This window comes from Balaenoptera physalus (genome assembly GCF_965194825.1).
Source record: "Balaenoptera physalus genome assembly, chromosome: 7".
In the NCBI taxonomy this organism is placed as follows: domain Eukaryota; kingdom Metazoa; phylum Chordata; class Mammalia; order Artiodactyla; family Balaenopteridae; genus Balaenoptera; species Balaenoptera physalus.
The window spans coordinates 5,528,517-5,548,926 of record NC_138886.1 but is presented as its reverse complement, the minus strand read 5'-3'; the positions used below and the strand labels follow the sequence as shown (position 1 = coordinate 5,548,926).

The following is a 20,410-nucleotide window of genomic DNA, read 5'->3' as shown; positions in this document are numbered from 1 at the left end:
GGCAGGAGGGAGGGGGAGCGGCAGAGCGGCTGACTCTTCCGTGTGTGTCAGACGGGGCTCCCGGGGCCTGTCTCGTGCTCTGCAGGTCTGGTCTCCGCCGGGGCCCCTTCCTCAGACGGGCCCTGTCCGACCTGCTGCTTGTCTGCGACGCGGCCCAGAGTGTGGAGTCTTCCCGAGTGTCGGGGCCCGGCTCTGTGGTCACCCCAGTGCCTTCAAGGACAGTCACCGCCCTCCCCGCCACAGCCCGGGAGGGAACGGTTCGTGCTCTCATTTGGCAGATGAGAAGACTAAGGTTTGGAGAGGTGGGGCGACCTCTGCAGAATGGGGGTGCCTCAAGGTGGGGGCCCACTGAGACCAGAAGAGGAGAGACGACTGAGGGCAGCCGAGAGGTACCCCATGGCTGAGCGGGTGGACATTGCTCCCCTACACCCATGAGCCCCCGTGGCCCTTATCATAGTTGAGCCAGACCGGCTCCAAAAAATGCCCTGGGCTGGCGCTCAGGAGACTCAAGTTTTAGCCAGACTCCAGCCAACAGGCAGTATGACCATCTAAGTCTTGGCTTCTCTCCTCTGCAAAATGACAGGTTTGCTGCTCCAGACCCCGTATGGTGTGCCTGGACTCATGGGGGACTCTGGCCCTCAGAAAGTTCACAGCCCCAGGAGAGATGGATGCACAAGCCAGCAGTCTCAGGGCAGAGCAGCCCCCAACCTGGCATGTTCTTTTGATCCTGGTGCTTCAGTTTCCTCATCTGTAAAACGGGAATTATAACAGCTCCAACCCACAAGGATAAATGTGCTGGTTGACACAGGGCATGCCATAAGGGTAACAATTGTTGTTACATTTGTTGGGAGCTCAGAGGGGGATGAGCCACCTGCTGGGGTGGTTGGGAGGGTGGTCCTAGAGGGCTTCCTGGAGGAGGAGGTGCTCAGCTGAACTGCAGATTGAACAGGGTCTTGGCAGGTGGTCAGAGGAGCTGAGGCGCAAGAGATAGAGGCGGGGTGGGTCCAAACGCTACGAGATGGGGAGGCTGTGTCTCTGCCGCCTGAGAAGGGTCCCCACGAGGCAGCATCTGAGATTTTCCCTCAACTCTGATGAAGCTGCTGCAGAAACCAATTACAGGCAGAATCGTGCTGGTTGTGCAGCTGCGGCGTCCACCAGCTTCCCAGGCCTCCCGAGCAGGCGATTCCGTGAGGAGGGGTGGCGGGCTGTGGCAGAGGCGGATTCTTGTCTCTAAAGAGCAAAGAACTTGGACAGGCGAGCAAATGCAGCCCTTCAAAGGCGGCCCCTGGGGAGACTCTGCCCGCCTTCCCGGGAGACAGTCACCCCTCAAATCCTTTCTGGACACCTCTGGGTAGCACGCCCACACCAGCCCCGCTGCCTGGGCCTGCGGCAAGAGCACACTTTCTGGACTAAGGCCGAGCTGAGTTCAAATCCCGGCTCTGCCTCTCCTGGGCTGTGTGACCTCGCACAAGTCACGGACCTTTCTGAGCCTTAGTTTCCCTCTCTGTAAAACGGCCCCACCAGCAACGCCTTGGTGACCCCTGCAGGATCACGCCAAAGATGCAATGAAGAAAAAGGTGTACGCTCGGTGGGGGTGTGGGGGACGGAGCACAGTAGGTCTAACTTCCCTCCCCTTCAGAACCAGCTGCCAAGCCCAGAAGGAAGTGGGCCCACTCCTTGTTTTTGACTGCAAATGGTACCCCTGGGCCTGGCTCCCTGCCACGTTTCCCAGGCTTGGCAGTCGGTGCCTGCCAGCTCCTGGCAAACACTGCTCAGAGCTGCCATTTATCAGATGCTGAGGCACCGGGCCGAGCTCCACGTGCATCACCCCGTCTACGTTTAAAGTTTGAGAAATCCAAACTGCTCTGGACAGAGGCAGGTTTTCTCCGACCTAATGGGTCAAGGACCAGAGGGGTGTTGTCACCAGTCGCCGTGGTCATTGTTAGCATGTGCAGGGCTCCAAGGACTCCCCAGAGCAGTTCGGAGCCTGACAACAGCCTGGGGCACTGATGTCACGGCAGGTCCTCCTGCCACCACAGCCTGTGGGACACAGGGAGGAGACAGCACCCCTGGTGGACGCCCAAGTCCTGCTACCCGGCATCCCCAGTGCATCCCGAAGCATCCTGGCTGGGGCTGGGGAGCTTTTCATCTCTCCGGAGCCTGATACCCCTGCTGGGCTGGGCTCTGCTCAGGTGGCGGCTTCTTTGATGAGAGAAGGATTTTCCTCCCACCTGGGGAGCTCAGGTAGGGCGGGAACGGGGCACGGTGGGAGGGGAGGGTTTCTCTCGCAGTGGAGCCAATTAGAGGCCTATCTGAGCCGGCCGACCCCGCGAGGCAGTAAAATGCCTGGCAGAGAACGCAGGTCCGGGCCACTCGGCTCATGGCGCTGGGGAAAGCTGGCTTTGCTGTGGATCTGCATGGGGGCGCAGAGCAGAATCAATCCTATCGCAGGTCCCCGCGGTAGGAGATGCTGAACTGGACCCGATTTCTGTGACCCCGGCTGGTGATTATGCAAAGATGAGGGCTTGGCAGTCAGGCCCAGTTGGCCGCACAGCAGAGGTGGATCTTGGTTGGGGACAAGGCTGTGCCTCGGGGACAAGGCTGTGCCTCGGGGGCCGAGGGGCAGGACAGCAGGGGACCCAGTCTGCTGCTGCCGGGCTGGACCCTCCTTCCAACCATAAAACACACATGGGGCCCTGGGCATGGTCACCCTGTTCCCTAGGCCCTGAAACACGGCCACGTGACATACAAGGGCCACCCCACTGGCTGGACGAGGAAGGGGATGCCCCAAGAGGGAATGTGATCTTTCCAGTCTCACAGGGCCGGGGAGATGAACTGGAAATGGCTGCTTCGTCCCGTGCATCACCTTCCAAATGAGGAAATTTGGCCTCTGTTTTTACAAATCTTCTTCCCCTTTAAAAACACTGCTTGACTGTAAGATCCTGCAGGGTGGAGCCAGATTCCTCTGTTGGCAGGGAGTCCCCAAGGCTCACATGGACCCCTGCTGTCCCTTCCCCCTTCCCCTGCTCCTTCCCTACAGGTGAGCTCCCTGTGGAGGATTCTGACTGTTCCCACCATGAAGAGCACTACATCAACCCATTTAACAGACGAGAAAAGTGAGGCTCCGAAAGGTCAAGTTACACTGCCAGAAGATGCCAACAGTCACCTGTCTGGCAAGTATTTAGGCAGCACAGATGGTGTGCAAGAACCGTGCAGACCCCTGAGCTACAGTGGCCACCAGATGACAAGTCGCTGCCCTGTGGAGTGCAAGCCTGCCTGGGACATAGATGGGCAACACCTGGGCAGTGATTGCTTAGCTGCACCTGTGACAGGTCCAAAAAGGGAGCATGAGGGGTAGACCCAGGAGGCCTACCAAAGGACCTGGCGACCAAGCTGGGCCCCTTGCCCAGGGTCACAGGTCAGCAGGGGCCGGCCTTTCCTTCCTGCCTTCCCCCTTCTTTTCTGGGGCAGGGGTGGGGTTGGGTGTATGTCTTAGGTTCAGGAGTGGCCTTGCTGATCAGCGTGACCCTCTGTGGCCTGGGTCACTGGGGTCGTTGGTGAGTGTAGAGAGGGGCTGGGGCTCAGCCAGGGCCAGTGGCCACATCAGCGGAAAGGCCACCTTGAGGCCTGTGTCCATCTGTCCCCGACCTCATTCCCACATGGCGACTCCCACGCCCTCAGCAAGGGTTCAAGGCCCGAGGAACTCACGCGCCCCCTCCACCCCTCAGCCCCATGTTTCTGGGTCACTCCCTACGTGGGGAAATTCTGAGGGTGGCAGGAGCCCACTCTGCCCCCCAGGTAAAAGCCCGATTCCTATTGCACCTGCAGAAGCCACTCGACCCAGGCCCTGCCTGCCTCTCCACCTGGCCCTGGCCCCACGAGCGCCATACACCAGCAGAACAGAGCCACCGTGGTCCCAGAACAAGCCCTGCCACCTCCCTGCTGACCCCGCACGTGTTCCCTTTGCCTGGAACACCGTTCTTGCCTCACCCCACCAGAGCTCCAAACTCCCAGCGCAGAAGCTTCTCTGGTAACCCCAGGTGGCGTGAGGGGCTCCACAGCCCTCACACAAGTCAGCTGATTCACCCAGCTCCCCGCCAGGCCGGCAGCTTGCTGCGGAATCTTCTGGCCTGTGGTTGGCGTCCTGTGGTTGAGTCCATGAATTGACAAGTGACACCGTGTGACAGTCAGTTCCACGGACTTGCGTGAGGCTGGGCTGCTTATTTGCTGGGTGGCCTTGAACAAATCTCTTGCCCTCTCTGAGGCTGCCCTGCTGGCCTCCAGGGGTTGGAGGAGGGCTGGCACAGTGCCAGGCAGGGCCGTGGTATATAAACTGTAAAGTGTCCCTAAGGGGGCGGCGATGTTGAGCCACATCCTCGCCCAGGCCCGGCCGGCTCTCTGGGAAGCAGGCTCCGGTTGACGTGTCCGGCCCCAGGCGTCCTGTCCGCCGGTGTTGGCACTTGAGGCCCGGCAGTTTGGACATGGGGCCTAATGAGGATGGATGGTATTGGGGTCCAGAAAGGCGGCGGCCAGCTCCCTCCCAAACAATTGAGTTTCCGAGCGATTCCGTGTGGCAGGGAGGTAAGCCTGACAGACGCCCAGAGGTATCCGGGACAAGATTGCTTTTGACGGAAGCCCAAATGGATATTAACGTCTATCGGCCTCGCAAGCACTTCTCAGCTGAGAATGGCCTTTCTCCCAGGCCAGCTGATGCAGATGTCTGAGAGGGAGGGCTGAGCAGGCCGGCGCACCTCATCGACTCCACTATCGCCCGCGAAGCCCGGGCCCGAGGAATTACCCGCCTCCCGGCCCCAATCCTGATTGACTTCCCAGGAGATTGGCTTCAAGTCCACTGGAGTGGAAGACGCACGGCCCAGGCCGGCGTCTTGGTGTTTCATTTAGCCTGTCCTAACCCTTAACTCTGATTTCTGGGCTCTGGCTGGTGCATTGGAGCTGTTCTGCCCGCTGAGGGGTTCCCAGACGCAAAGGCCATAACTCAGATGTTCCGAGTTAGGAAAACAAAAGCGCTTTTAGGCCCAGAATGTGAATCCAGTACATTTAAACTCTCTCCTCCGGAGCTTGAAGAGAGGTTTAGAGGTATGTCTGTCTCGGGGTCCTCGGGGGGATTCTCAGCTGCTCTCCCACCAGCTCCTAACAGCAGGCTCTGCCCCCCGAGAGCATCTGCTTGCCCCCCGCCCACGCGCCTCGCTCGGGCCTCCCCGTCTCGCCTCCTGCTCAGATGGTTAACCACGTCGCCCTCACCCTTGCGTGCCACCATGCAGCCCCCAGGCATTTTTGCTTTGTGGCTCCGTTCCCCCCGCGAAGGCAGAGTTGAGCAATTGCGACAGAGACCGTGGGAGTCCAGTGGGCCGACCCTGCTCTAGAAGGGGCTTCCCAGCTGGCAGATCTGGAGACCCCTAGGTCTTCAAGCCAGGGCCTCTGCCCCGCCACTCCACCCCTTTCTCCTTGCACTGGGGAGGTCTCAGGGCCACCTACGGCTGTCTCACCCCTGCCTTTCCATTGCTCCCACTTCCCTCCCAGGCAGGAACCAGAAGGCGCAAGGAAATCATGACAGCTCCTTGCCAGGAGACCACCAGGGTCTCTGCCCGCAGCAGCTGTGCTCCCCCTTTTATCTCCTGCACACGCACCATCTACCGAATAACTGAAAAAGTCAGCCCTTGAACTCACATTAGCAACGGTTCATTCCAGGACCCAACCCTAGCACCCCCGGCACAACTGCTCGGGGAGGGGGTGGAGGCTCCAGCCTCAGGGAGTGGAAGGCGGCTCCGTGGTCAGACCCCCACCCGAATGGACCCCCAAGGGTCAGCACATGACCTCCACTCGCCCCGTGCAAGCTTCTCTGAACGTGGAGATCTCTGGTGAGGTTATGGGCAGGTCTGCGTGGCCGGGAGCACCTGGGCAGGGCCAGGCCAACGGTGGAAGTCTGGGTGAGAAGCCTCTCAGAGCGCCCCGGGTTCACGTGCACAGCCCCCTGGGTCACCCCAGGGTCCGCCCTGACCATCTGCGGGGCCCAAAGGAAGCGGGGCCTGGCCGAGCTGGGCACACAACCCAGGAGACTCACCGTCCAGCCACCACCGTCAGTGCGCATGTCACAGTAGACCTGGAAGCCGGCGGGGTCATGTGTGGGGAAGACAGAGTAAACGCCGTCCTCCTGCTGTCCACTCAGGAGGACGTCCAGACAGTCGCGTGGCCGAGAGCCTGAGACAGGGAAGGCCGTCAGGGCACTGGGCCTGGCACCTGTGTCCCCCCACCACGGCCCCCCGCGCCGTCCCCGGGTCTCTCTGTCTTGTCCGGCCATCCAGCAATGTCAAGTGGGCTCCAGAGCACTGGCCTTGGGGTCAGACCGTGGTTCTGCCTCTCCCTGGGTGAATCTGGTGAGTGAGCACCCTCTCTGAGCCTCACTTTCCTCATCTGGAAAATGGGTACAATGAGCTCCGCCTCATCAGGCTGGGAGAGGGGTCAACAGGAGGGTGTGGGTAGGGCGCTCAGTGCTGCCCAGCAGCAGGAAGTCCTCAGCAAACAGCAGCAGTGTTTCCTTGTTAGTGGGGCGGGGGGGTGGGGACAATGTGGGGACGAACCTGGGTACCCAGGTCACCCAAGGAAAGCAGCCCCCACCCCCACTCACCATTGGCGCAGCCCCGGGGCCGCGATCCCCTGGCAGGCGCCCTCTGAAGGTCAGCCTTGACGTGGGGCCGCCCCAGACCTCGGTTCCTCTGCAAGGCGTCCAGGACGTCACTGACGGAGTTCACTAGGTGAGCCATGTGGCCTTGGCTCTCGGAGAGAAGCTGTGGAGCACAGGGTTCGGTGGAGCACAGGGTTCGGTGGAGCTCCGGGAGGGCGGAGCACAGCAGTGGGTGGAGCTCCGGCTGGGTGGAGCGCCGGGGGGGTGGAGCTCCAGGGTAGGTGGAGCTCCGGGTGGGGTGGGGCTCCGGGAGGGTGGAGCACAGGGTTTGGTGGAGCTCCGGGTGGGTGGAGCACAGTGGTGGGTGGAGCTCCAGGTGGGTGGGGCTCCGGAAGGGGGGAGCACAGGGTTTGGTGGAGCGCTGGGTGGGTGGAGCACTGGGGTGGGTGGAGTGCCAGGGTGGCAGGGGCTCTGGTGGGCACACAGCCGTCCCAAAGGTGGAGGTGGGCTCCTGGTGGGATGGCAGCCCCTGCCCTACTCTGGCCCCCATCTGAGGCTGTCTCAGCCCCAGTGCTCAGAGGGCAGGGGCTCAGGTGGGAGGAGACAGAGTGGCTTCAGCAGACACCTGTGCCCCCGCTGCCCCCAGGCCCTGTTCTTCATCCATTTCTGTGCCTTCAGCCCAAGTGAGCTGACTAAAGGAGGCCCTGATGTTCAAAACCCCAACTCACCCACTGGCCAGTTACACAGCTGCGGGTGAGTGATTAGCCAAGCCTCAAAACGGGGCTAACCTGGCCTCCCTGGCCCAAGTGCTATGGGGACCGGTGACAACGTGGGGAGTACCCAGCACAGCGTGGGGCCCACCGCAGGCACTCAGTACTCAGTACCTGGGTGCCCACCTCACTGCAAGGCACCTTCCAGGTTACAAAACACCTTCACCCACCGTCTCTTCTGACCCCCCAGCGAGGCTGTGAAGGCAGGGGTGACGGGTCTGCACTGGACAGGTGGGGCCCTGGGGACTGCACTCCCACCCATGCCCCATGGCTTTGACTTTCCAGGGCCCTCTGGTGTCCACCGCTTCACCTGCCCCCCACAGTGTTGCCAGGAAGGAGGGCTTGAGGCGTCATCCGCTTGTTACAAATGGGGAAACTGAGGCCCAGAAGGAGCGGTCCCCCGGGCTGCCTGGCAGGAAAGGAACGCTATGGGACCATGAGGAGGGGAGACAGGGTCACGGGCAGACTGCAGCCAGCGAGCGTGGAAGCATGCTGGGTCTTTACACACTGAATCTGTCACTTGCCAGATAATAATAGCTCGTTCGAAGAAGGAAAACAGAAATATACAGTACCGGCAGTTTACAAAATATGATTCTCGACTTGTCTGGAAGCAGAGGCCCTGCAAAGCTTTTAGTTGCCCTGTCAGTTTCTCCTCTACTGAGCAGATGATTCAGTGGGGCTGAGGCCTTGGGGAGAGGCTCTGAGAGGGGCGGAGGGAGCATCGGGGCAGGGTGGTGGGTTTCTCCCTGGGCTCTATTGCAGGGTCCAGTAGACAGGCCCTGTTGGGGGAGCCCTGCAGAGGGATGCAGGCCGCCCCAGGGAGCAGGGGCAGGGGGCCACCCTGCAGGGTGTGGGCAGCAAAGATCACCGGGTGCATTGGTTAAGTCGAATCAGTACTGCCCATCCTTCTGTGACAGTGCAGACACGCTCGAGAAACTCAGGCACGGCTGGCTCTTGCTAACGGGCAAGGAAGACCTCAGTTTAAACCAGCAAATGATTAAAGTTGAAAATGTACATATAAACATGCCCCGAATTAATGGGGAAAGTCAGTCCCTGCTCGCTGAGCCGCACAGATGCATTAAAGAGGAATTGGCAGCTTTTAGAGGCAATGAAATCGGAGTTGCTGCTTCCGGCACTTCTCAGTTGTTTGAGTTTAAACAAAGCACTTCGCCCCCCCGAGCCTCAGTCTGTCACTCCGTAGAATGGGGTAATGATCCCCACCTCCTAGGGCTATTGTGCTGCACAGTGCTTATTAACACCCGGTGTGGACCCAAAAAAAGATTTTCAGTGGCGGTCCCCCATGGGCTGAAACTTCAGTTTACAAACAATCTCCACCATCATAATAAAAGAGGTGCTGATGTGCAGACAGCCCCTCTCACATGCCATACGCCAGCCGAGCCCTGTACAGCCACGAGCTCCAGCATCCTATCAGGTGTGGACTGTGCTCTCCCTGTGTTACAGGTGAGGAGGCCCAGCCCAGGGAGGGCACCTGACACGCCCAAGGTCCCACAGCTGGTACCTGGTGGAGCCTTCACTGTGCTTCACTGGCAGCCCCGCCCCCGCCTCCCCCAACCCCTGCCCAGACCCCGAGGCGCAGAGCCCACCCTTACCTGGATGAAGCGGCCCTGCTCGCTCTGCAGGGCACTGAGCCCCTGGCCCAGCGTGCTGTGCCCCTTCCGCAGCCCCACACACTCCGCCTGCAGCTCCGAGGCCCGGGTCAGCAGCCGGGGGAGCTGGTCAGCCAAGGTATCCAGCAGCTCCCGCTCCTGTTCCCCCGCCAGCCGCGGCTCAGGCTGGCGCTGGCTCAGCGCCTGCAGCACGGAGGCCTGGGCGCCCTCCAGGCGGGCGAAGCCGTCGGCGAGGTCAGGGCAGCGCGGGTCGATGAGGATGTTGAGGCGCGAGCCGTCGGCCCTGTCCACGGTGACCAGGGCGCTGTTGGCACCGGCTGGCCCGGTGCTGACGATGGGCGGGGGCGCCGTGCCCGGCGCATGGGCGTGGTTCAGGAAGAGCACGGCGCCGGTGATGGCCACGGCCAGCAGCACGGCCAGGGACAGCAGCACAGTGCACAGCGCGTAAGTGCAGCTCGGCCGCTGTGGGCCAGCCCGAGGCACGTGGACACAGAGACAGAGGGACAGACGGGAGAAAGAGGGGGCAGCATCAGGGGCAGGCCGGGGCCTCCAGCTCTGCCCGGTGAGGAGGGCCCAGGCAGCCCTAGGACGGGGCCTCTGGCCTTTGTGAGGCCTGGACGAGGCTCAGAGGGTCCCTTTCTTGGGGATGGGGGAAGGGAGTCACACAGAGATGAGAAACAGAGTCCCAGAGGGGAGACAGAGAGAGGAACACACCAAAGATAGCAAGATGGAGAGAGCGAAAGTTGTAGGGAGACAAAGATGGAGAGGATGACAAGAGAAACAGAGGCAGAGCTGGGGAGACCGATGGAGAGAGAGGCACCTTTCCCTCGCTGCCCCTGACCTGGCCCATGTGGCCTGCCTGGGGTAGGCACATCTCCCCACGTGGAGCCCTCCTGGGTCTGGTAAGGGCGGGAGGTGGAGACTCCCACTCTGCAGCCAGACGGGCTGGACTCAGGTCCCCAAGCTGTCATTTCCTGCGGGGTGACCTTGGGTGAGGGACTTCACGCCCCTGAGCCTTGTTGTCCTCATCTGTAAAATGGGGGCAATAATGACATGTGCACCCCATATGCCGGTGCCCGCTGTGCAAACTCAGGGAGAGAGCTGTAACGGTGACAGCCGCGATGCTACAAATCATTGCGCTGTCTCAGCGGAATGAGCGCCTTGGGGTCATGGGCGCCCGTCACTGAAGGTCCCTTTCAACCCAGAGCACCCACATCCCGAGTCCTGAGGCCGTTGCAGGCGCACAAGGCTGCCACGAGTCCCCAGGCAGAGGGTGGGCACCTGAGCATCTCCCCTCCCCCTTTCCTCTCCTTCCTCCTCCTCCCCCCCACCTCTTCACAAAGCACCCCCTCCACCCCCCAGACCCAGTAGGGACTAAGAACAAAGGAAGCTGGAACCCAATGCAGCTTGTAATTAAAGGAGGCACCATGATGTATAGCAAATGCAGACTCGCTGGACCGAATCACACCTGGCCCAAAGGGAGCTTGCAAAGCCATCACTGAGCATTTGACACACGGGGAAACTGAGGCCCAGAGAGGGCCAGGGGCTTGCCCACAGTCACACAGCAGATTAGAAGCAGAGCTCAGACTGGACCCTCAGCCTCCTGCCTCCTCCCAGGGCCAGGCATCTCCTACCACTGAATTTCCCCACATTTTCAACTTTCTGAATCCGAGACGCATCTTTGAATGGGTTAGTATATTAAAGCACTTGGAGCCATGCCTGTCATGCTGTGTTTATGCAATAAATATTAGCGGCTTTTATTATCTCATGATCAATGTGCACAGAGCATCTGGAGGTGTTGGGTTTTTTATTTTCCACCCGAAGTGCTATTTCTGTGTCACTGATGCTAGGATGTACCTTCCCTGTTTTATTTTTTTCCCTTCATATTTTAACATCTCTGACGTTTGGGGGGAATCTTACAATTGTAATTGACAACTTTCCTTTCTTTCTTGGTGATATATAAAATAGCCTCTTACATCCTGCGTTTTACTATGAGAAAATATGGTAGAGCAAACAGCTTCTTTTCCATAAATTCAAATTCTACAAGTAACTCCTGAATCTCCTACTTGGCACCAGAGGAGGATGAGGGCAGGGGTCTGTGTTGTTGGCAAGATGAGGGAGAGGATTCCTTAGCCTGGCACTGCAGTGATGGGATTCAACACTCCACCCCTCCCCTCTCCACCCCTGCCCAGGCCCCGGGGGCACATCCATCCTGGGTTCCCCACACCTACGGGATTTACTCCAGCCAGACCCTAAGGTGTCAGCTCCCCTCCGTCAGCTCTGCACAGGCTGCTCCCTCAGCCCGAGGCATCCACTTCCTCTGCTTCTCTTCCACCGGCCTAAACTTGATCTCTTCCTTCAGGGCTCAGCTGGATGTCACCTCTTCCAGGAAGCCTTCCTGGACTGTTTCCTCAGCCCTTCTCCCGGTATGGGTGGGGCTCTCCCTCTGTGTTCCCACAGCCCTCTCTCCCCCCACGGTGGCATTTACCAATACAGTCATCACCTTTGACTTCATTCATTCACTCAAACACCCGTTCACTATTCCTCAGTGTCCCCATGAGTCAGGCTCCAAGCCAGTCCCTGAGGAGGACAATCAGGGAAAATCATCCCAGCCCTGCCCTGAGGGAACTCATGTCCCGTGAACTATGATTCTTACCCTCTTTCGGGGCACGGATCCCCTTGGGAATTTGGGAATTTGATGAAAGCTGTGGATACAAGGAAATCTGGGACTTGGGGGCCTGCAACGCCCATGTCCAGGAAACCTGCCCTGGACCATGAGCCCCTCCACCCCACAAAAGGCACAGAGCGGCTGTTTGTTGGCTTGATGGAGGGACAAGCAGATGGACTAGGTCATTTCTCCGTGGTTGGCTTGGGGAGGAAGCAAAGGCCCTGGGACCTATGGTGCTTGGCAGGGCAGAGGCCATGACCTCCACGCTGAGCCCTGTGCCCACCTGGGATGGCCTGGCAGAGAATGAAGGCCACCTCCAGGCCGCCCCATCCCTGTCACTGCGGGTCAACACGTTCCACACGGGGCAGGCACTGCCTTATCACCGCTAATCCTTGAGTGCGTACTGTGTTCCTGCCACTGAAACCTCCAACACCCCACTGCTGTGGTTGGATTCATTTTGCAGATGGGAAAACTGAGGCTCAGAGAGAGAAGACCCTTGCCCAAGGTCACACGGGAGGCAAGCGGTAGAGCCAGCATTTGAACCCAGGCCCGGGTGACTCTGGAATCGCCCATCTGTGCCGAGGCTGCTTGCTAAGCCATCTGACCCCATTCCTGCCTCTGCCAGAAGTGTGACTGGGGTTTGAGAGACAAACGCTGTGTCAGCAAGTAAGTCCCTGTCAGGCCCCTCCCGGAGTCCGCTGGGAGACACCTTGCCCCGAGCAGCTCTGAGCGACGTCCTCCACTGAAGAGCATTAAGGTCCCCAGCTGGCGAGGCAGAGTGGCCAGCCTCGTCCCTCCTGTGTCCCAGGACCCCAGCCCTCTCGGCATCCGCTTCCACCCAGGCCCTTGGTCCCTGGCGGGAAGACAGAGGGCGCAAAGGAGGGGAGGGGCTGGAGAAGGCTACAAGGTGTCCCCTGAGGGGCAGGGAGACGACGAGCCTGGAGATGAAACAGGCCACTCAGCAGAGGAGAATTAGTCTTCAGAGATCACCTTAAACATGAAGTGCTGTTCGCTTTTATAGGCTGCCGCTTACGTGCCTTGCAAAGAAATCTGCCCGAGATGATAAGGGGGGGCTTCGGGCGTGAGCAGCCCAGCAGAGCGTGCGGGGGTCTGGCGCTTACTCATCAGCCCTTGGCCGGGGCAGGGTGGGTGCCCACACCCCTGGGATCTGCGGGAGGCAGGAGGAGGCACACAGGGCCCCCGCCTCTCAGGGGCAAGATGCCTGGAGATCGGGAAGGTATCCCAAGAGGAACCAGGGTCTGAGACCCACTGCTGGCATTAAACACCTGTGTGAGCTCCCGGCTGGAGGGATGTGGCTTCGTCCCCTGTGTGACCCCCAGTGCCGGCCCACGGTCCGAGGCTGCCCGGGAAGTCCCAGCCAAGGGGAGGACAAGATGGGCTCGTGCCAGGGGAGGTGGGGGGCAGGAAGCCCCAGAGCTGCCTCGGTTGAGGGGTGGCGTCCGTCCCAGCTGCCTCCTCTGAGTCCCCAGCCTCCAGAGGTGGCCACGGGGTCTGGCGGAGGACAGGAGAGCTCTGGAGGAAGGGGCTCACGGCCACCGTGCTCCGCCCAGCCCGCACCCCCTTTTCTTCCTCGTTTTTTAAGGGAGCTGGGTCGTGGGCCCCTGGGTAGGCTGAGACTACACTCCTTGTACCAAAGTGGGAAGAAGAAAGTCTCCCCCCCTGGGGGAGGCCAGGCTAGGCTGCTCCCAGCCCCCCGTCTCCTAGGCGCACCCCGGCCACCGGCAGCACAGCTGTTCATCGTGGCAGAAACACGCTGTGCGGCTTTGGATTGGGAAAACCAAGGGGGCCGTGGTGCGTGCTCTGGGCCCAGTAGGGACTCAGAGCTGCACGTGGGCTCACGGATCGTGCAGGGGGCGGGCAGCCCAGCCCCCGCCCAGCCTAGAGCCCCTGGGGGAGTCTTCCTCGCCTCTCCCCAGGAGCCCACGTCTGCGCCCACGGCCAGGCAAACGACTCCTGACCTGGGCTGGACTCCGATCCCCTGACCCTGGCAGAAGGGGGATCCCAGAGACCCCTTGAAATGAGGAGCTGGATGTTCTGCTCAAAATTCTGGGGTCCCAAAGGCGTGGGCAGAGGGCTCGCTGGCTTGTTCTATGCGCCCTGAGGGAGAGTGCCCTGTCCTGCCTCTTTTTTTTTTTTACATAAATTCATTTATTTTTATGTATTTAATTTTGGACCAGGGCTCGAACCCGTGTCCCCTGCCTTGGCAGGCGGATTCCTAACCACTGCACCACCAGGGAAGCCCTGTCCTGCCTCTTAATGTGACCTATGCTGAGGGCCATCTGAAGCCTCAGGCCACCGGGAAGGCCCCGGGGGGAGTGGCCAGAGGTGTTCTAGGGGACAAAGAGAAGGGTGTGGGAGCCGCTCACATCCACCCCCTCCCGGAGGCTCCAAGCCCCCCAGGCTCTGTCACTCCCCAGACGGCGGCACTCAGCTCCGGTCCGTTTCAGATGAGGGAGGGTCTCCAGATGTTTCCTGTGAGGGTCTTGCTCACCCTCCCCACCCCCCACAGCTCCAGGCCTCCAGCCCACGGAGCCCCAAACCAGGCTCGCTCCACCCCAAACCTGAGCCCTCCTGAGATTCCCACCCGGGGTGGCACCAGCCTCACCAGCCGCCCCCGCCAAAACCTCCCCGGGCTCCCCTCTCTCACCCCCCGCACTCAGCCAGCCCCTGGCTCTGTCCACTCCACCTCCTCTAATGCCCTGGTCCCCTCTGTCCCCGCGCCCCCAGCCCTGGCCTGGTCCAAGCCCCGTCATCTGCTTCTACATCACCACAACCATCTCCCCGTTAGCCTCCCTGCCTCCGCCCGGCCCTGCCAACCAATTCCCCACCCGGTGGCCAGGGACGCTCCTGATAGCAAAGAGCCCAGGACACTCGTGCTCAGACCCCTCCAGGGCTGCGGAGGCCCAGGAGCAGGTCCCACCCCACCTCCCACATACCAGCCTCAGCTATTGCTGCCCTCCTCCAGCCTCCGCCTGGTGGTTCTCTCCACCTGCCTGGCTTCTGTCATTTCCCCCAACACACCTTGGTGTCCCTGGAGCACAGATTTGGCAAATGCTGTTCAGCTTAAGCATCACCTCCCCGGGGAAGTGGTCTCTGCACTCCCACCCCTGGCCTCCCCTGGCCTCCTGGCCTCCCCATCACAGCCACACCACTGGGCTAGCGGGGGAGCTCCATGGGGCAGCCCGTGGCCAGAGGAGGGGCCCAGGAAATAGAAGGAGAAGGAAGGAGTCCTTGACTTGTAGCCCCTGTTCTTCACTTAATTCACCCTCCTTCTCTCTCAACCCAGGCACAGTGACCTCAACCCAAACCCCAAGCAACAAGACAACAGGGGCGTGTATTGTTTTCTTTATAGTGCCCATCGTGGTTTGTAATAATCCCACGATGTGAGTTTGTTCCTCCCATGAGACTCTAAGCTCCCGAGGCACAGGTTCACAGCTACATCTCCTAGATGAGGTAGGGACTCTATAAATAGTCACTGAGTGAATTAAATGCAGCAGGGTTTAGGTTAGACATCAAGAAGAACTTCCCAATGAGAATTTTTTTTCCCTTTCTGGAATGTTTTTCAAAGTTTTGAAAATATCAGGAGACATGGCCTGGGATAGTTCAGAGGTCGACCTCCCTGTGGAGTGGCTTGACTCAGGGACTGCTCAGAAAAAAGCCCTCCCCTCCCCTCAACAGGGGGAGAAGGTTACAGGGTGACTTCCTGCCCCAACTCCAAGACTAGGAGAATCATGTCTATTTCTAGATCCTTTTATCTGAGCAACTCCAAACTCCTGGCAAATATTCCACCGTAATCTCCTGCCCTAAGGCTGTGAGAGCACCTTCATTCTGCAAGGGGAGAAGGGAAGTTCTAACGAAGTTGGCACCTTGTCCAACGTCACCCAGCAAATGAGGAGCTGAGGCCAGACAGGCCTGGGACAGAGCCGGCCCGAGGCTGTCCCTGAAACAGCAACGCTTGGATGCAGGCCCTTCAATGGCAGTGGGTGCTACGCATGACCTGGGACCACACACTGTGCGCTGGAGCGCTCTCCTTGGGAATTACATAATGTGCCTAAGTGGGCTGAGCCAAGGGCAGCCAGCCTCTCTCCCTGCATCTTCCCAGTAAAGCTCATCGGCCACCCTGGAGGACCCAGGTTCAAGTCCTGGCTGTGGCTCTCTTAGCCTCAGTTTCCTCATCTGTCAAATGGGTTGATCGTTCTGCCGCCAACCTCCCAGGGTGGTTTGACTAAGAAAGGAGAGATCTGCAAATGAACCCAGCTGGCACTCAGAGTGTGGCATTGGCATCTTTTCTGGAGGAAGTGTCCTGTTAAAGAACCTCAGCCAGGCCCTTCTGGAGGGAACTGGGTGGTCAAGTTGCTTTCCCTGGTGGGCAAAGGGGAGATCGGGACACTGACAGCCTGTAAAAAGGGACAGGCTGCTTTGAGAACGACCCTCCTCAAGGATGCACAGTGCTTTACAGTTTGCAAAGCACACCGGTATTTCACTCGGCCCTCGTTAACAGCCCTTGTGAAGTGAGGAGGAAGCAGGGATTGCTCTTCCCATTTTGCAGATGGTAAAGCCCAGACTCAGAGAGGGGGGGTAACTTACCCAGAGTCACGCAGCATGTCAATAGTCAAGATGAAACTATTGGAGAAGCAAAGGAGGAGAGAAGGCCGGGCCCAAGGGAACCAGGGCAGGTGAGGTTCTCTCTTCCAACAGTGGGCACAGGAAAGGCCTTGTCTCGTATCTGAAGCTTCAGGCAAGCCTGGAGCTGGCATAGGACAGCCTGTCTATATGCTGGATCACCAAAGGAGTGGAGTGGGGAAGTGGAGCTTGATATTGGCCCAGGCCTCTAGGACCACAAGCCCTCAGCAGCCTCCAATGCCAAGGGGCAGACAGCTGGGCTCTGGCCTGGTGTCAGCTGGAATATATTTTCCAGGAAGCAGCGGAGGGGCTGGGGCCTGCCCAGGAGGCCTTAAAGCCACATTTCAAATAGATCCCCCAGAAGCCACTTCCCCTTGAGACACATCAGCACTTGCTGGCTCCTCTCCCACAGTTCCTCCAGGCAGGGCTTCATGCAGTTCAATTCAGCAAATATCCCTCAGCTCCCAACCTGAGCTGCATGGAAGGACAGGAGACTGGACTCAGGGGGAGACCCCAGGATGGGGGCCCAGAAGGAGTGCATGTCCACTGGGAGCTCCTGATGGAATAGGGACTCAAGGCTAGGGAACATGGCAGGGAGAGATAAAGGCAGCTGAGCAGCACAAGCTAAATGCTGCTGGGACTTCAAGGCAGGGCCACGAGGCATCAGGGAGGGCTTCCTGGAGGAGGTGGCATCTGAGTAGGTTTTGAAGTATATGTAGGGTTTTCCTGAGTGAAGTGTGTGTGTGTGTGTGTGTGTGTGTTTGGGGGAAGATGAGCCAGCAAAGGTTTGGAAATGGGCAGTCTGGTGTGGGACCAGAGGCTGGCAAATGACAAGATGACAAGCAACCAGTCCCTGTAAGGAAACTAACGGGAAGGGAGAGTGGGCCAGGTTGGAGATGGCTTGAACAAGTCGAGGAGGTAAGACTGCTCTTGGTAAGCTGGGAGAAAGTCAGAGCCCAGCAGGAGAGGACTTTTTGTCTGGGGCTGGCTTGGGTGTGCACCTGATTTAACAGAGGAATAGCCCAGCCCGGGAAGGCATTGGGAGAGGCTTGGGGTCAGACCTGCCTTTGAATCTTTGCTCTCCTGCTAACATGCTGTGTGACTTGGGTGCATGCCTCGACCTCTCTGAGCCACCATCCCCCTGTGACGTGGGCATGTGCATCCCTGCCTAGCCCCCAGGCTGCTGCAGAAAGTGAGATTGTGCAGACGGTTGGGAAAGGGCTTTGCAGAGTGTGGAGGCATGCCACGGCAGTGTCACTCCAGACAGAACGCGCAGGCTGCCGCTCCTGAGAGTGAGGGGCCGCCAAGGCCCGCCCCTGCCACCCCCTTCCTGCCACTGCAAACAAGAACTGTTCCTTCCCCAATGACATCTGTCTGGGAGAAATTTGAAATTTAAAACGGGCAGCTCCATTATTTCCTCTCCTTGCCGAGCGGACTCCTCATCTCGCCTGCCTGCACCAGTCCCTTGGCAGCCCAGCCTGGGGCAGCCTCAGGGCTGCCCCTCTACTCAGCTTTCCATCTCCAGCCCCCTCTCTGGCCAGCCCTGGAGCTCTGCCCTCACCCCCTTCCAGGGCACAGCCCTGGGCACCCTCCACTGCCCCTGAAGAGGCAGCAGGAAGGGTGGAATGAACAGACCTGGAGCCCAAGGGTCCAGGTTCAAATCCCAGCAGAGTTGCATAGCCTCTGGCAGAAGCAACCCTCGCTGAGTCTTACTTTCCTTGTCTTAAAGCTGGAGAATCGCAATATCCAGTGTTCTTACATGAGGCAAATATTTATTGATTCTCTACTGTATGCGGTGGGGGGTAGGCTGGCTAAAGTGTGAGGATTCAGAGGAGATGGGGGTGAGGGGGCGTATGCCAGGAGCCTAGCACAGGGGGTGCCCAGGGTGAATACTTAGTAAGTGGTTCAGATGCCCATTGTAGAGGTGAGGAAACGGAGACTCACACTTAAGGGCCGGTGACACTGTAAACTCCATAGGTCCCCTACTGCCTCTGCGCAGATGGGCACCTGAGTCCGTTGTGGAACAACGGGGCTTCTGCAGGGGTGCCGCCCCCATCCGCAGCCCGAACCCCAAGTTCAAGCCTCCTATGGAGGAGGAGGAGAGGAGGGTGCCCGCCCCAACCCGGGCCTGTCGAGCCTCACGGGGGTACGCCCCAAACTCCCGCCCGGGTGCCCAGCCCCCCGGCCAGAGCGGCCACCGCCTCGCCCACCGCCCCATGTCCCCACGATCCGGGCCGCGCGTACCTGCGGCTTGTCGCGCGGCCGGTCCTCAAGTTGGGAAGCGCCGCCCACGGTCTTCCACCGGTCGTTGACCATCTTCCGGCAGGACTGGCGGGGACGCCGGGCGAGGTGCGCCGCTGCGGAGCGCAAAGGCGCCGACGTGGGCGCGGGCTCGGACGAGGGGCGCGTTCTGCTCGCCGGCTTCCCGCCTCGGTGCCCAGCGCCGGGGCGGCCCGGGCCAGCGGGCGTGCGTGTGCGGGTGTGCGAGTGTGTATGCCTGCCGGCGTGTGCGCGGGTGTGTGCGGGCGACAGCGGGAGCGGGAGCGCGAGAGCCGCCGGCCGCCAGCCGCCTGCCCGCCAGCCGCCTGCCCGCCGCTCGCGCTGCGCGCCGTCCCCGCTCGCGGCTGCCGCGCCTCCCCCTGCGCGCTCCTCTCCCTCTTCCCTCCTCCCTCCTCCCTCCTCCTTTCCTCCTTCTCAATCTCCGTGTCTTTTTTGTCTCGTACTCTCTTTGCCTTTTATTGCTCCTCCGGTCTCCCTCTGACACACACGCACACACTGCGGACGGCGATAAACTCCACCTCCCCAAAGCCTAATAAAGAGGAGGCAGACCGGCCCAGAACCCAGGGCCCAGCCCGGAGGGCAGCAAACAGCCGCGGGCAGCCCGGCCCTCGACGGCTCCGGAGGGGCCCGAGAGCCCCTGGGGCCGTCTCCTCGCAAACTTCCTCCCGGGCCGGACCCGCGCCAACTCACCGTGCGCGGGGGGCGCGGCGCCGGGCGGGCCCCGTGGGCGCCCGGGATGGGCCGTCGGGCGTGTCTCGGGAGCGGCGCTGCGCTCCTCCTGGCCCCCTCAGGGCGCTGGGCTCACCCTGAGACGCGGGCTGGGCCTGGGGTGTGGGCCGGCCGGCGTGCGCCCCCTGCCGGTCTCCGAGGTCTGAGTCCGGACCCCGGGGCCAGTGCGCCCAGTCCCGGAGTCTCCAGCCACCAGGGACCGCCCCCTCCGGACCCCGATCCGCGAGGCCGGCTCTGGGGGCGCTTCGGCCACAGTCGGTAGACCTGTGTCCCGGCGCTCGCGGACGGTGAGCCGGCCCGACGCCTCCCAGCCCAGGCGGCCCGCGGGCTGAATGGGGGTCCCCGCCGCCGCGGCAGCCGCCGGCGCCGCGGTCTCGAGTACGAGCCGCTCCGCGCTCTGCCCGCGCTCCCGGCCGATCGCCCGCGTTTCCCGGGCGCGCCCCGCGCTGCCTCAGCCCCCGCCTCCTCCTCTGCCCGGGAGAGGAGGGATTTGTGCCGGGAGGGGGCTTCTTAGTCGCCCCCTTCCATCGGCAGCACTTTTAAAAGCATTTAATCCGCCCGGTGCAGCCTTCAGAGGTAATTGACAAAGTCCTTAATCTGCGCTGTTAACGAGCTGCTATTGTGGCTTCTGACCGGGAGGCGCCCACACGACCCGACGCCCCATTCCTGGCGGGCCGCCCCCTCCCCGGGCCGCCTCGGGAGCCTGACCGACTGCCACCCCCGTCCCTCTCTGCGGCCCCTTATCCTCTGCTCCCCCAGCTTCAGAATAGACCCCCCTAGTCCCTGCCCCCCGCTTCTCCCCAGAGCTGTTTCCCGGCTCTCAGGGCGCCTTGGTCCGCCACGCTGTTCCCTGGCACCATCTTCGTCTCTCTCCCGCCGGCTGCCAGTCTGTCGCCCCATCTTCTTCCCTCTCCCGGCCCCTCACGGATGCAGCAGACTACCTGGGGGTGGGGGTCCGGGGCACTCCCTGCCCCTTGCCACCTAAGAAGACTGTCATTCAACCACAGAAGCTGGGTTCACAACCTGCCAGCTGTTTGTCCCCAGCCTC

The 20,410-nt window shown here is 60.7% G+C and overlaps 1 protein-coding gene across 1 annotated transcript in view; it reads right to left on the bottom strand.

Annotated features, from left to right (window-relative positions):
* Positions 1-19,126, bottom strand: part of FIBCD1 (fibrinogen C domain containing 1) — a 29,082-nt gene extending 9,956 nt beyond the window's left edge. The window contains exons 1-5 of the mRNA XM_082469487.1: positions 19,077-19,126; positions 18,598-18,710; positions 9,024-9,503; positions 6,647-6,806; positions 6,083-6,219 (exon numbers count right to left, since the gene is read on the bottom strand). Coding sequence (XP_082325613.1) covers positions 6,083-6,219; positions 6,647-6,806; positions 9,024-9,503; positions 18,598-18,669 — 849 coding nt within the window. The 5' untranslated portion in view covers positions 18,670-18,710; positions 19,077-19,126. The remainder of the gene's footprint in view (positions 1-6,082; positions 6,220-6,646; positions 6,807-9,023; positions 9,504-18,597; positions 18,711-19,076) is intronic.
* Between the last annotated feature and the right edge of the window lie 1,284 nt (positions 19,127-20,410).